Source organism: Nanorana parkeri, unplaced genomic scaffold (assembly GCF_000935625.1).
Source record: "Nanorana parkeri isolate BGI_ZX_2015 unplaced genomic scaffold, ASM93562v1 scaffold1550, whole genome shotgun sequence".
Taxonomy (NCBI): Eukaryota; Metazoa; Chordata; class Amphibia; order Anura; family Dicroglossidae; genus Nanorana; species Nanorana parkeri.
The window spans coordinates 241,078-258,152 of record NW_017307818.1 but is presented as its reverse complement, the minus strand read 5'-3'; the positions used below and the strand labels follow the sequence as shown (position 1 = coordinate 258,152).

Sequence of the window (17,075 nt, the reverse complement as noted above, 5' to 3'; positions counted from 1 at the left end):
CCCCCCCCCCCCACACACACACACACAGATAGCATACACATGCAACAGTGTGCACCATATTGTGGTGTACGCCATGAAAATGTGCTGCGGTGCGTTGTTAAAACGCATCGCACAGCTTGATTTTTTTTCTTTTTAAAATAACAATAACTTTACTATGGTAGCGCATGGCAAGCGTTGTGACGCATTGCCATGCATTGTGATACGCTGTGTTGCGATTAAATGTACGCCTGTATTATTTTATCACAACACACACACCAGCACAGCGCACAAACGATTTTTAACATAAGTTGCTTATTTACAGTTTGAATGATGTATTTTTATCAGTTTAGTACTGATTTGATAAACATTTGCACAATTATTGCAGGACCTACAAACTTAGCAGCACCATCTATTTATTCTACTGGCCTGTGCTTTCAGAACATGTATGGTTTGGGGGTCTTTTACAAATACTAGCAATGCAGCAGTAGAGGTTCAAAACAATGGGAAGAATTGCAAAAATGGTGTGGACAGCTGAGGTTAAAAGCATTCTAGAGGGCTTGGCAGCAAAAGGGTTAACGTAAGGGTTAAGTGTTAGGGTTAGTGACATGTTACAGCAGTCAAGCACAGAGAACTTACAGAAAGAAAAATAAAGTTCCATATATTCTTTTAGCCTCCCTTCCCCTTTTTTCTTCAGAGCATGTGTACTTGCAAACTACAAGCTTGCATGTCTGCTTGTGAAATGAGAATATAAAAGTCTGTTCAGTGGTCAGATAATTTCCCAGCAGACAATTTTGGCTCATGTCTTTATGTAACTTAAATTGCATGTAAAGCAAAATTTTGGTGGGATAGTGTGGGAAAGGGTTAGACCATCTGCCAGGTAGTATTGCAGCACTGGGGAGATTCACTCATCTGTTTGTCTTGGTCACCATTGTCACCAGGACAGAATGCAAGGGGACATTATATTCTAGTGGCAACTGTCTTAGATATGAGTTCCTGTCACATAGCGGTGATATAATCTCCAGACCTGTTGCCTCTCTAAGACAGTAAATGAAGAGAAATCTCCCTTTACATACAGCAAAAAAATTACCCGGTCTGGGTTTAAACCCCTCCCTACTATATCCAAAACCCAAAAAAGTTTTGGCTTACATAAAGTATAGTTCTGGCTGTGACCATATTTGTGTTGTTCCAGACACATTCTAATTCCACCTTAGCTGAAGAGCAAGATAAAAAAAAAAAATTGATTTAGGCTACAAGAAACACAAATTTCCCTTAACTTCAAATTCTGGGCCTATCTATTTCTTCTTATGTGACAGAGCTTTGTTTCACTTAGTCTTATACCAGCAATATTTCATTTAATTAGTGTCAGCAGCTCAACATTCTGAGTTTGTTGGCACATTGAGGTATGACAATATGGCACACGCAAGTAGGCTTTAAGCCAAAGGCTTGAATATAGCGCTGCAGCTCAGACCTTAATGCAAGTGACAGGGTCATGTATCCAAAGACATCCGGCGACTACAGTTCTTTTTTATGGCAGGGGAATCTTTAACAGGTAATCATCCATCCATCAGCAGCTATGACAGAACATAAATTATAGCCATCCTCAGAACAGTAGTTGCCTAGCTGCACTCGGCATTTACCGTTCACAAACCACGATGATGTGCATGAAGCATATTGCCCTTATGTTCCTATATGACACATTTTGCAAAGACACTTCTGAAAGAGGTTTGAACAGTTGAATACAGAATCAAAATATTAATCAAACTTCTCCTGAAACAAAACACAGTTCCATGGAGTTGAAATTACAGGTACAAAATGCAGCCTGTGCCTTGGCATGGCACAGTTCCCTGTTCATTAAACTTGCAGACTGTACAGTAAACTTTTTTTTGATCGGCAAATGAAAACAAATATTCTCATGTGAGCTCAAACATACCCCTGTCTAATGTCAATAAATCAATAAAAAGTATTTACATATTACAATGTATAAATGTACATTTCGTTAACGTTTATTCCATTGCAGTGTCAGGGCTTTATTTAAAGCAGAACTCCAGGGAAAATTATTCCTAACCCTTTCAGTGGGGCCACCCCTGCACTGCAAAGGTTGTGTGCTCATTTTTTTTCTAAGTTCAAAGATAACAAAGTTATACTCACCCAATGTAGCCCAACTGCAAGGGATAAGAATAATTTCCCCCGGAGTTCTGCTTTAAAAGTATATATAAAAGTAATCCCAATCAATAAAACCTCATATAAGCTTTTACAGGTTAAAGTAATTTTAAACTTTAACCATTTTTGTTTAAATTATGCAATATAAAAATAATACCTGCAAATCTTGCCTTAAAGGTCCTGGTTCAGGCACTTCCTAGTATATAGTGACAACACTACAACGCTCAAACTCTGTCTTGCAGCTGTGCCCCTGTGCTGTCATTCGGTCGCACAAGCTTCCAAAGAACCTCAAGTAGCCATTTTAACATACATTATGCAGGCATGGTCCACCGCTGCTTCTACCAGGAAACCAGAGCAATGATGTACAGCTGATGCTGGAGTGAGTGCATGTATCACAGCAGAGAGGCTGCAGATAATCAGCAGCACTGGGATATAACAAAGGATGAAAAACAAGGGCTGCAGTTTGGCCAGACTTTGATCCTACCTCAAAGCGTGGGCCCAGCCACCCATTCCATTACACTTTCTATTTTAGCTCACTCTGTAGCCTCAATTCACATTGCTAACACATCACATAAGTATACTTTTTTTTTTCAAGTGACAGTTATTTTTAGCCAATGAGATTTGAAGTCACATTATAGAGCCTTATGCTTAAATAAAGGTTTGTGAATTGAGCCTTATACCACTAAGAGGTGTCCCATTGGGATAGTGTGGACCATACCAACTTCCCAAAGTCAGCGCAAAATTTGAATCTAAAATAGGTGCACTCTCACTTTACCACTCAGCACAGAACAAATCCTCTCTCTCTCTCATCTCTCCCAGATTTAGATATATGCATTGCATGCCCACAGGAGTTCTTTAATAAGACTTCTACAATAGCACTGCCACTGCTTCACATGTGTCAGTATGAAAGATATTATCGTGATAGTCCTAGTACTGTAATCCCATTGCAGTGCCATAGATGATTTGACGCATTTGTTAAAAAAACTCTGTTGCAAAGAAAGGCAGCTTTTAAACTACAATACTGATACTTACCAGCTACATCACTAGTGTGTGCTTTCAAAGCTGTAGGCACGCACTAGTGATGCAGTAGTTGTCAGGTGAAACCTCTACTTCTTTTGCCGAGGGGAGCTGTTGGAATCTAACACACCTGAAAGTGTTGGATACTGAACAGTCTACCAGCAGATGTAGCAGAGTGCCTTTAGGGCAGGTTCAGACCATTTTCCAGACCTGATCTGGACCAGATCTGGAATGCAGTGAATTGCGTTTTTGCCGCGTTTTTACCGCAATTTTGCCGCGTTTGGAAATGTTTATCCAAATGTTTTTTTTTTCACAACCAGGTCCCATCTTCGGGGTAGGTCTTATATTTTAGCAATTCCCAAAAATAGTACTAGGTCTTATTTTTGGGGTAGGTCTCATTTTTGGGGAAACAGTTTGTACGTGTTTTTGATGCATTTGTGCATGGCAGACCAGACAAAATAGGACGAGCAGTATTTTTCTGGTCTGGTCTGAAACTGACTGCGCTGGTATGAACAGAGGCCAGAAATAGCATAGGGATAAATAAGGATGCATTTTGGGTCCGGAAACAATCTTGTCTGGTCTGGAGATGATCCGGACATGGTGTGAATGGGCCCTTAATCAAGAGTGTACTTCAGTAAGGCAGTTCAAGTCACAACGGCATATCTCGTAATTTATACCATGTACCTTTCCAGTAACTTCTGATTGGTTCATGCTAAATACACATTGCCTATTTTTTTGTATCAATGCATATGTCCCTTTTTACTAATTAGTTTAACAGGAAACTAGTTTACTATGTGGACAGATGAGAGACTGGGTATAGGAAATTGAGTATTGACATGTTCCTACTATAACTTTGACTCCTGCGTAAACATAAAACTATACCAATCCCTTGAAAACATAGTGAGATAAAAAATGTTCTCTCATATTGTATTACCATATAAACATAATGTAAATGTACATAATCTAATGTAAATGGTTGGCATCCAGCTGTGCACACCAGGATGTCTGACCATCATGAGTTGGAAAGCCACAGGTAGTGTTACAGAGCAACAAATGTAAATCTAGCAGTTTTATTAAACCAAATTAGAAATTATAGTGTATGACTAAAAATTTATTTTTTTAAATCACAGATTTTTTAAAAGTGTTTTTAGTTGAAAAGCAAACTTCTGTAATGAATGGGGAGGGGTATGCAGAAGAGAGAACAGCTAGTAAAAGTGTTCTCCCTAAGTTTTAGAGCAGTTAATACAGCTGAATAACAAACCCTATTTAGTGTTGCATTGTATAAACTACACTAAATATTTTGGATACGATGTTCAAACAGTCACTAAAATAAAGTAAAGATCTAAACTAAGTTATCATGGTCTTCAAAATCATTACATTACAATAATTTACAGTTCCATGACCACTATAAACAGTTTAGTGTATATATCAATACCGGCAATAACACAACATTAAATTCAAAAGGAAAAACAAAAAACAATAAAACAATTAAAATTAATAATTAAAATTAAAACCAAGCCCTCAAGATGACACACCATACCCTATGTACTTCAAAATACAATAGACAATCTTTCTATTATGTCCATACTAAAAAAGTCCAGTCAAGACTACCATCAACACTTATGTGGTACAACCATTTCATCACTGCTCATGTGGCCTAATACCATCAGCAGGATCTTTTGGGTCAGTCTAACTGAGTCCTTTAATTAGACTTCAGGGGCCACTGTGTTCAAGGTTTTATCATATGATAATCAAAGGAACTACCTCAGATTTTGATTAGCATTGAGCATACCCTCTTGCACTTTTTTGTGTTTTGCCCATTTTCTCCCTCACATGTCTATTTTTGCACACATATCCTTTCCTGACACCTTTTGATTTTAGTACCTTTATAATACTTGACAGCTAATGGTTTTCTTACACATATTTTCCTAGCAACCAGATTTTTTTTGCCCAGTACAAGTTTCCTTTTTTTTGGCTTGTGTAGCCACCTCTGAACATTTTTGGCACATTTGACAAACTGAAGGATGCAGTGTTTGCTGGGAAGAGTAATAGTCTTTTTTAGCTCTAACAATATGCAGCCAATGTCTGGATATAAAACAGAGAGCACACTTCCTCCAAAGGTTTTCCAAAATTGGTGGTAAAAGTGCTAAAGACTATATAAAGGACTATCATTTTGCTCTTCACTTAGGGTGCCATGATTTTTAAATAAAATTCTAGTGGCAGGCACTAAGAGTTCTATGTATATTTGTGGGCTCAGTGCAATATTTAGTACCAACTTGGTAGAGTATGCGTGCAGCATTTATGGGACTTTTCTTTTTTGGATGGATATAACAAAAATATTGTCCATCGTTGGCAGAAATGTTGATGCGTGTAGGATGCCGTGTGCAATGCTGAGCACCCCTGATGCTCGAAACTGCTAATCATCACTCAGACTTTAATCCCTGATGCTTGATTATCTTAAGGTGCCTAAACTTGTCATATCTCTTGAAACTGTTAAGTCATGTATGACCATTCTAAGTCATAGCCTAATTATTATTGAATTGATGAGAAACAAATGTCCTTTTTTGTAGAGTTGTAAGGTATACACCCAGCCCTTCCCATACAACACTTCCAGTTGCTGTCACAAGCACTGAAACCCATTGCATACATGCAAAGATTTATATTTGACAGGTGCAGCTAGTACATCACACAGCACAGAGAACTTTGCCTGCCTTGTGTGTATTATCTATGTTAAATATGAGTTGCCTTAAAGTTACATAAAGAAAAAGGGAGCAGTGAGTTTCATATAATAAAATTATGCTCAGCACTAAGTAGTGGACTGGAAGTGACAACTGTTTACATCAGTCAGTATGGCCCAGCACTCAATCTTGAGTACAGGCATGGCGGCTGTATACCTAGAATGGTCACTTCTGAGAGTGAACTGCCATAACCTGCCTGTAAAAACAAAAAAGGCGAAGACATCTCCCTGCACCCTGGCTCAATAACAACACTGCTTAGGGGTCCGATAACAATTTTGGCAAAGAACCTTAAGTTGTATAGTTAAAAAAAAATTGTAATCCATACAGCTGTTGAAATGAATCGGCTGAAGTCTGCAGCACTGTGAAAATGGCTCATAATATATGTATCCAGAATGATGACAGAATTAAATTAGTACAAACAAATTAGAGTTGGTGAATGAAACGGCACCTTTTAACTGTGCTTGCCAAAATGTTGCAGCTGGTGTTAAAACATCCCAATAACGCAGTACAAAGACTTCTGACATAATCAGAGCCACTTGTGAATCAGTGTAATCACAGAGAAAGCCTCTGCCTGATTTGCTATTATAATTTTCCATAACAAACTACAGGAATCCACATGATTAATAATCACAACTCCATGGAGGGGTTTCCTTTTTCTCCCTCCCCCCTTTTAATCTGCACTTTCAAAACTGCCTTGTCGGTGGGATTTATTCTAAGTAAATGCAATCAAAACATCTTGCTTTCCGCCCCCAGACTTTACAAGCTAAATTTAGCTCTGGGAAGAAGGTGTAGGGTGGAAGCATTACTGAAGTGTTTAACTCCTTCTTTCTTTTTTAAGCTAAGACAGTTTAAAAAGCAATCTGAATGTATATAATGAAGTAATCCATGGCCACCAAAAAGAGATCATATTTTAGATATTACTAAGACAAACTAAAATTCTGATCAGTGATTATGGGCACTTGATGTATTCAACTATATTAAGGAATACAGATGAAACCCTTGATAAGTGTCTAGATACTACCAATGTAAACCAATTTAATATAAAAAGAGCCATCTAAATTGCAAGTTAAGATGATTCTTAGAAGTCCATGCTGCAGCGCACAACTATGATGACCAACCTTAGTGCTACAGCTGCCATTCCCACTTTGAGGTTCCAAGTCAATTAGTGACAAATATATTCTGTACTTATCACTTATTGACTAGGAGCCTCAAAGTGGGTATTTCATCTTTAGCAATGAGGCTGGTCAACATAATTATGCTATGCATTTTAGAAAGGCTTAATCTGGTAAGTAAGGTATATAACACTACTCTTAAAGTGGAATAAAAAGCACACACGGGCTTTGGTGGCTGTCTTTGGGGCAAACACCAGCTTGAATGCAGGTTATTTGGCTTTATGATCTGTTCAAACTAGAGATAAGATTATTGAGTCTACACTGTGGAACGTAATGTCTCCAGCTGCTATACTGTATACTGTAGACGACCATTAAATATGTGTAAACATTTTCTGAAAATGTCACACAAAACTATTTAGAAGAGGGAACTATTGGACTGTACACTACGGGGTTACCATTATGATTTAATGGATGGACACTAATCCCTGGCTGCCCGCTATAGTGACTCTGTGACTGTCGAGAATTCTGCCCCTTACCCTACCGTCCCATACTAATATGACCTTGTACTGAACTCATACAGTGAACTCGGTTAATACTGATGTATAGAATAGGGGGTGAGGGTGTCATTGGTTATACAGCACTCAGTAACCCAAGACTGGATCTGCAGTCTTTATTTTAGCTCACATGACCAACCATTGTAATGCAATATGAGCAGGCTTTGGGATTGGTTAGAGCACAGCATGTACTTTCATAACATGACTAAAGTGTATTGCTAAAGCTATTACCAGTAAGAAACTGTATGCATGAGGATCAATTAAATGAAGGATTTAAGCGTTTTTTTTATTTTTATTTCAAATAAAAACAAAAACATTTTTATTTAACATGCAGAATAAAGCTGGATATCCAGCCACCATTATACCTGAAATACTTTTTGACAGTAAATGGACTGGAATAGATTTGACCTGTATGTGTATGATAAAGTTCATGTAGCCTTGACATGTTTTTAATATTGATGTTCTAATTTTGGTGCATTGTGAAGAAACCAGTTGAACTGAAAAATGCTTGTGAAGAGAATAAAAATACAGTTTGCCCTATTTTTAACATCTCATATTCTTGTGACCATTAAGGAAGATTGCTTCTTTTTATGTAAACATGTTTACCAGCATAAAAAGCAAGCAAAAACACATTTAGTGCAAACAAGACCGAATACTCTTCCTATCCAGTTTTTTATCATCATAAATAATTTTGTGTTTCAAAACAAAAACAAATTCATTAGCAGCATGAGTGTTATTAGCAAGCTTATAATACATTTATCACTCTTTATCCCCCCTCAACAGATGCCCAGCAAAGTTACTTCCTTTTGCACTTGTAAAATGTTCATGTTAATGAAAACAGATACAATTATTTTTTTATCTAGTAATATGCACAAATGAATATAATAATTAATAGAAAGTATGCATTATTTTGTTATATGCCTGTAATGAGTTGTAATATAATAATGGCATAATGGTCACAATTCCAGATCTAATGCTGAACACAAGACACTTTAACTGCAGTGCTACTTATTGTAATGTAGAGTAACAGATGTTATGGGACTTAAATCCATATGACCATTTGCTAATGCTGGTTTTTGAAGACTAAGCCTAACCAATTCACAAATCCATATGACAAATCTATTAGTTAATGGTGGTGTTTAAAGACTAACCACCTGAATGCCCAATCACAAAATACAGGGCATGGAGACGCTCAATTATAAAAACAGGTCAACTTTTTTATAAGCTTGATGGGGAGGCTAGATCTGTATGCGTATATAGAAAATTGCCCATACAAAAGACTCCAGAGACCAACTGTTAAATTTAAAGCGTATATAAACCCAATACCCAATATGTTATTGACTCCCTTTTGGCTTCCTAATTATACATTTAAAAGCTTTTTGTTATATATGTTTAATACACCATTGATCTTGCCAGAAATCTTGTGAGCTAATAACTTCCTGTGCTTTCTATCTGTGCTGAATGTTATCGAATACATTGTTCTCAGGTATCTCTGAGGAATACAGAGCCATGCCACACAATGTTATGCAGAACAGGAGAGGTGTGGGGTTCAGTAGATCTTTCTTGTTTCTGTTGTCCTGATACAGTACAAGATTCAAAAAAAGAAAACTAATGCAGACAATTCAACTAAGGACTGGTAATCTGCAAAAAAAATTGTTTTGGGTTTAGATACGCTCTAGTCCCCATTGACACCTGAGCAATAGGAAGTGCATTTCCAGAAGCACCTTAACATTCAACATATTTCCATATTATACTACCGTATTTGCCGGCGTATAAGACGACCTGGCGTATAAGACGACCCCCTACTTTTTGTGTTAAAATATAGGTTTTGGGCTATGCTCATCGTATAAGACGAGTATAGCCCAAAATAATGTTTAAATGCACCCACTAACATCCATGGCGGTATTCCCGAGTGTGGCTCGGGGTTAATTTTCAGTACCATAAGCAGTAACCCCGGGCCACACTCGGGATTACAGTCTCTTACCTTGTCCACTATCCCCGCTGTGTCCTCCGTCTTCCGCTGAGTCAATCACGGCAGGCTTTGTATTAATGAATACAGGGTTTGTATTCATTAATACAAAGCCTGCCGTGATTGGCTCAGCACCGAGCCAATCACAGCAGGCTTTGTATTCATTAATACAAAGCCTGCCGTGATTGGCTCAGCACGGTATACTGTATGTAGCCGAAGCTACATACAGTATACCGTATCCTTCTATATGTACCCGGCGTATAAGACGACCCCCGATTTTCGGTGGATGTTTTAAGGTCTCAAAACCCGTCTTATACGCCGGCAAATAGCGTACTGTGTCCCTTCACATCCAAGCAATGTGCTGTTGCTGAATGCTCAAAAAAGTACAAGAGCTTCTTTCGGCATGATCATATGTTTTTGACCCCAAAAGACTTCAATGGGAGCACCATGAAAAAAGTCTGAAATATATATGTAACACGTGTTTTTTGGTGCGATTTTTGCACCTAACAACTGTCTCCTCTTCCTGGCCTTTCACTCACCTCATAGTTCTAGCCGACCTGTGACAATGAGACTGTCACAGGTCGGCTTAGTAGATCGGGAGGTGAGCGAACACATACCGGCGTTCGCTCACCTCTCAATCCTGTCACAGCTCTCTGCCGCGACAGGGGAGGGGCTGGATTCCCCCCTCCCCGCTCCGATCTGCCAGCGCTGACTGGTGGAACGGACGGGGGAGGGGCGGGTACAGCTGGCTCTGCCTCTAGATAGGCAGAGCCAGCTGTCAGTCACGCAGCTGGGCGGATCCAGACATAATTGTCGGGATCCGCTTCAGCTGCGGTGTCTCAGTATACTGCGAGCAGCAGTTTGCGGTATACTGCGGCGTCTCAGTATACCGCAAGCTACATCTCGCGGTATACTGAGCCTAGGGTGACGGGAGGATGCTAGTTTGTGTCCTCCCGTTACCCTAAGGAGAACTATGGGGAAAAGCCTTAACCCCATAGTTCTTCTTTAAGGTCAAGACAGAAGACAATACGATAGCCGTTATGGTTTAGAAGAAACAAGATGTAAGTCACAGCTGGGAAAAGGGTTATTTGCAGTACAAGCCATAATATTATAAACTATGAACTGAATTTAGACATTTTAGGATCCAGCAGGGTGTTTTCTTCTGAATTTGGCAAGCTGGCCATTTTTTTTTGAGGATTCTTGCATTACTCAGAATCACCTGGGATTTTAAATCTAAAAGTCACGCAATTTTGTTTATTCGGGTTGGCCATGATGGACAATTATCTTTTTTTGCCCTTGGCATATAACCAACAATATGCAACCCATAAACCATTTAGTACATTTTGAGGATTGCATATTCCCAGGAACAAAGTGCTGGTATATACATTGTGGGAGAGGAAAGTGCCATACAAAATGATTGTCTTTCTCTGGGCTTTTGGCTGCAGTATAAAATTGTGACAGACGCCGTTAGTCAATGTTTTGACAGTTAGGAAAACAACATCAGAGGGCGTCAGGCAGAAAGTTGTCTGTTAATAGAGTGCTGAAAAGATGTGTTCAGGGGTTGCTGATAAAATTCTAGGCACATACTTATATTTCTCTGGCATCCTGCTAATACTGCTTTCTGTATTATCAAACATTTCTGATGCGTTTTCTCTAAATTGTTTGCAGATAAGATTCTCCCTTTAAGAAAAAGAATAATGTGGCTTTCTGTTTAACTTTCACAGAATAAGGTAGATTGTAATTGCTTGTTCTGGACACTCTGAAATTAGTCAATAGATAATGCAATCATTGTTGACAGTGAGTACTCCAGGTCTAATAATACTGTGAAGAATCCATGGAAACTGGCTGTATGATTATTTTTCTTCAAAAGCTTGGTACCTACTTTTCTTCGGTGAATGCTAGAGCAGCCAATATCACCTTCTGGCACTGCATTCTGAAAAGGACACCAAAGTTTCAGCCACATCTATGTCGTTAACCATACCAGACCCTGGGAGAAGGGAGCTATGAAGATGCAGTTTGCAAATTCTTCAAGGGCAAACACAAGAAGCATCAGCATCTCTGTGTTTAGAGGTTGCCGGCCACTTACAGAATATGTCCATTACTGATGGCTGTAAAGGCATCGGTAGAAACTTTTAGGACATTGGAGGTCTCAGACATGCAGGCCTTTTTTTCACCACAATGCAAATTTAGTGTTGGCTATCATGGAGCTGCGTGTCCCATTAAAGCAATGGGAGTTTGAATGAAAATTAGTGTAAATGCCACAGGAAGCATTATTCCTTCACTGTGAAAGTGACACTCCCCATATTATAAAAAATACAAATGTATTTAGTGATAATTTGAATCTTTATTTTTGTTAGATAAGGTTTGGTTTGTCATATTTATAGATAATACATTGAATGTTAATCCAAGGTATTATCCAAATGCCTTTAGGGCTTAGAAAAAAGCTGTTTGCCTTTTTGGAGCAAATTGGATCACACTTTATATGTTTGTTGCACTCCTCTTGGTCCACTAAGTGTAAAAGCTGAACTCTAGGCAAACAGCTAAATACACAGTTGAAATATATATATGGAAGCTGTTTCACCAAAGCATTTGTATTTCTGTCTGGTCATTTTACACAGATTTACACAGCCCTACCATGCAGATCTGATTTTCTCCACTGCAGACAGTGCCACAGTAACACAACTAGGTCACCAGCAAGTGCTTGGACAGTGAAGAAAGAGCAGCAGACTGATCAGCATGTCTCTTGCTGGCACATAAGCACTACAGCACACAAGAATGGCTTGTGCACCTTCCCTGTCTCCCAGTTTGAGCCCTGCTGGACAAGGAATTGCAAAAGGCTGGTAACAAATCAAACTCAGTTAAAGTGAATCCAAAGTTGCAAAATAAAAAAAGCTTTAATGTTTTGGGGAAGAAAATACATAGAAAACCTATTTTATTAGAAAACCTCTCCTTCTGGCACCTAGCAGTGTTTTATTTTGTGTACATTGCCTGCACAGTGCAGTGTACACCCCAGGTATCTGTAAGATGTCAGGAGTGGAGTCGGTATCAGGAGGATACAACTCCAGCACACTTACTTAGGAGTTACATGATCAGTGGCTGCCCAATGGCTAAGCCAGAAGATGGCAAACCAGGAATAAAACCGTCAGAAGATGTCAGCAACAGTGACAAAGTGACAAGGGAGATTTAGAATATCGCAACACTAGAGAAGGGCAACTAGAGTTTTAGTGTGCTAAAATATGCAAGAATGCTGTGCACAGAGCTCAGTGGTAAAGTTCTCCTTAATTTTTTTAAGAAGCACATACTTGCATGATCTGGTGTTTTTTATGTGCCTGGAGTTCAGTTTTTAAGGCTTCTTGCGATCTTTTATACAAGTTAGGTTAAAAATCATGCAATGCAGAAAGTTAAAGAACAAACACAGGGACAGACAAATGCTGAGAGGTCCAGGCAGTACACACACTATCATAAACAGTAACACTAGCAGTGGCTGGTGAGGGCAAAACCCCTTTTCCAATCCAGTCAGATTTGAGAATCTGGAATCTGACTGCTTGGAATCTGAGAATCTGGTTCTTGACAGATTAGTCATTTTAATATGATAGTATTGCCAATGTTATATTAAAATGTAATCTTTTTATTTTGAATTACAGTGAAGAAGTAAATAGTTCACCATCTGCTGACCAGGAGGATACAAAATATAAGAAGCAGAACGGAGATGTGGAGAATGGGCGTGCAACAGAACGGCATGGGAGAACACTTAGCCCGCGCCAGCACCATAGGTAAGCAATATAAGGTCTCTGGGGAAATAACATTTTAAATCACACGCTGACCCTTCCAAATTCAGCAATTAAAAACAGGCTCAGCTCTGACATGTCTTGTATTGAATGGGCTTAATTATATAAAAAGTCAATTTGATGACCTGACAGTGAAACATGAAATAGCGTTACAGCTTAAGTGGTATTGAAAACACATGAGTTCTAAGCCAATCCATCTTTATGACATTGCTGAATGTCAAAAAACCTTTTGAGAAAGAGCTGGATAAAACAATTTCCTTGATAAGCCTCTAAAGTCAGCTATTTTTTTGACCTCCAAGTCGAGTGTGATAGGGGAATTCAGTCTACATGATCAAGACTGCTATGTGAGCACTCTGCTGCAGGCTTACTAGCCTCAGAACCACAACTAATACTGCTTTTTCTGTTGTCATAATGTTTAGGACACTTTTAAGAGTGGCTGTGAATGGACATGTAAGAGGAATAGCATTTACTCCTGAAACATGACTACTGTAATTTTAGCAGAGAGAGTTGTAGGTATAAATTCCCCTCAGGATGCTTGAAAATGGCATTGTGTGATTCTTTTAAAACATCCAACCATGCTTCAATTTGATTAGAATTCTCCACAGCAAAAGCCAACAGCTCATACAGGGGTTTGCCTACAAAAATAACAAAGTAATGGCCCACTGAATGGGTATGGGAAGCGCAAAACTGGAAGTTTCCCAGGCACTTATTGATTGAAAATTGAGCTTCACCAAAACTGCAGGCAACGTTCATTGTGACGTAACACTGCTAAAACAAGCACGTCGGTAGTTGCCTGACAATACTTATTCAGCTCAGTGTATGGTAGATACATAGAACACAAAAAAGTAAAAGGGGGACATCAGGAAAATGGGTTCTTTAAGTGGTTTGTGTGCATGATGATATATAAGATAATATAAGCCTGACAGGAATTTCCACTCGCCTGCACTGCATTTCCACTCGCCAAATGCGAGCAGGCGAGTGGAAATTTTGAGCCCTGATAAGATAATGACTGCAATAATTAACTTGAAGTCTATACTTTAAATGCTTAACTCCAGTCTGCAAAAAAAAATTGTATGTAGTGCCTTATCCTGAAATCGCAAAGGTTAAAGGTTTGTTTGACCTAGTGGGTAAGGGTAAGGCTTTCTACTCTCCATACAATTGGTCCCACAAATCTGCTCCTCTTCATTGGTTGGGTGGTCTTGGCCTTTATGATGTCAACAAGTACAATGCAGGACAAGCATTAATGCATTGTATGTGAGGACTTCAAGGGCCTGTCCACTTATGAGAAGCAGATCTGACTGGAGTTCAGCTTTAATTATCTTGTCTGATTTTTGTTGTTTTGTGTTCTATTTAGTGATTGTCTCTCAGAAGCAGGAACAGTTAGCCCATCACCACCTCCTAAAGCCAAAAAGAAGAAGAAAAAATCAGTTCGTAAAAAAAGAAAAAGGTTAGTTTGTTAGTTCCACAAGGTTTTCCATTTAAACTGTAGCCTCCAGCTATTTTAATAAGGGCAGGGTTAGAATCTTCTAGTGGCTTTTGTTCCTCTGTGTGTCCCCCAACAGCGAGAATTTCTACCACCTTCTGTTTCATTAAAAGTCAGCATTTACACTGCTCTTTTTGCCTCTGTCAATGTTCCATAGTCAGTGGTCTTTCCCCTCCCCCCTGCTATGATCATATTTATGTCTGCCTCCTATATCCCCCCCTGCTCCAGATCAGTTGCTGCATCATCAGCTTTCACGTGGTCTTCCCCTATGATTAATTAAGTGAGATGGAACATGCGACCAAATATTACATATCCAGATAAAATATTGATTAATAAGCCGCACCAATATCTTAGGTCCAAATCTATATACATTCAATCAAAATGCCCTTTGAATATTGTTGTGCTTCACTATGAACTTGTTTGAATTTTAAATTCATGGGCGAAATTTATCAAAACTGGAGCAGACAAAATCTGGAGCAGCTGTGTATGGCAACCAATCGGCTTCTCTTTTCAGTTTGTTCAGGTAAGATTTGAAAATGAAAGAGAGAAGCTGATTGATCTCAATGCACAGCTACTCCAGATTTTGTCTGCTCCAGTTTTGATACATTCCTTTCATTGTATTTATAAACTCTTAGGGGGTCTATTTATAAAGGATTTTCTTTGCAATTCGCTAAGAGAATGTTTGCTGGACATTCATCCATTTGTATTTTACAGCATTCGACTATCATTTTCAGTGGATTTGCTATATGGGTAATGCATCGACTGAAGGACGCATCTTGTTTGGATTTAAATGTGATGGTACATCTTTTTTGGAACTGGAATCTCTCTATTATGTTGTATACTGATGGGCAAATCCTCTTTGAAAATGATAGGTGAATAGAGTGAGCAGGGCCGGATTAACTGTCTCTGCTGCCCCAATGCCAGGTTCCTCAATGCGTCCCCCTGTATGCAGGCTGCATACAAGTGATCTCAGCGACATCGCCGAGATCACTTGTACAAAACAAGCGGCGGCTTCCCTGCTGTACATTTAGCCCTGCTTGCCCAAAGCAGGGCTAACTGTAGAAAACAACTACCCCCTGGTGCCCGGGACTGCATGTCCTGGGCATCGGAATATAGGAATTCCACCCCCCTGCTGCCCCTCTACTCCCTGCTGCCCCGAGGCCGGGCCTAGGTTGGCCTTCTTGGAAATCCTGTGGGAGTCCTGTTTGAAAATTATAGCAGAATGCTGTAATATATAGACAGACGAATGTCTACCAAACGTTTGCTGTGTGCACACCCTATCCTTTGTAAATAGATCCTCCTTTATAAATAGTTTCCTATTGTCCGGCGGCTCTGCTGCTGTCAACAAAAAGAGAAAAAAAAAACTCTCCCGGCCGCCCGATTCGTTCGGCTCGGCCGAGCCGCTCGGCCATGATCGGGAGCTGTACGGGCTATTGTGAATAGCCCGTACAGCACCCCTTCAATTCTATTGAACCGAAGGGGTCCTGGGGCCGAAGCTAGCCGAAGGATTGGCCGAAGCTACGGCCAGATCCTTCGGCAGCTTCGTGAATAGACCCCATAGTGTCTTAAATGTAAGCAATATACTAGGGTTTGGTTGTTGTTTGGATGGAGGGAAGGAATGCAGAAAGGACAGAGTAAGGCCAAATTAAGTACTGAATGATCAGTGTTTTACTCTTTACAAATCTTCACAGATTGTAACTTATCTCAGTGCCACTCATCTTTGCTTATAACATTGTAGAGAATAAGTTTTCCTGAATCTGCAATTTCCTAAATGAGTAGTAGACAGAATTTTTTAAAAAGAGTTACTGTTAACTGTTTTTTTGGTGCATGAATAATAAGTATTTTTACCATATACTTTGATCTAGGTCTCAGTCTTATAGTCCTTCCCCAGTAAAAAAGAAGAAAAAGAAGAGTTCGAAGAAGCGGAAAAGAAACAGGTATGACACTGATTTACTGTGCCGTAGGCCCCTTTAAACTGTGGGCAAAACCTTTTTCTAGTTTTGCGTAGAGTGGGAAAGTGTTAAAATCACTATTAGGTTTCATTGCTGCCTTGCTGTCATCATTTGGGAGATTCACTCAAAATTTCTCAACTGTAACAGTGACAATTAAGGGGGATTTACCCTCACCTAGAGGATATTTCCTCCTTTCCTATTTTCATTTCCTATTATACTCATGTCCTATGAGTGTCTCCAGAACAAGAAATGAGGCTAAATCTCCCCAGTGGGGACACAGGAAATAGTAACAAAAATGGCAAAGATACTAACTCTAGACCACA

The 17,075-nt window shown here is 39.3% G+C and overlaps 1 protein-coding gene across 1 annotated transcript in view; it reads left to right on the top strand.

Annotated features, from left to right (window-relative positions):
• Window positions 1–17,075, top strand: part of SRRM4 (serine/arginine repetitive matrix 4) — an 84,214-nt gene that overhangs the window by 18,897 nt on the left and 48,242 nt on the right. The window contains exons 2-5 of the mRNA XM_018570530.1: window positions 12,526–12,670; window positions 13,174–13,302; window positions 14,672–14,764; window positions 16,666–16,737. Coding sequence (XP_018426032.1) covers window positions 12,526–12,670; window positions 13,174–13,302; window positions 14,672–14,764; window positions 16,666–16,737 — 439 coding nt within the window. The remainder of the gene's footprint in view (window positions 1–12,525; window positions 12,671–13,173; window positions 13,303–14,671; window positions 14,765–16,665; window positions 16,738–17,075) is intronic.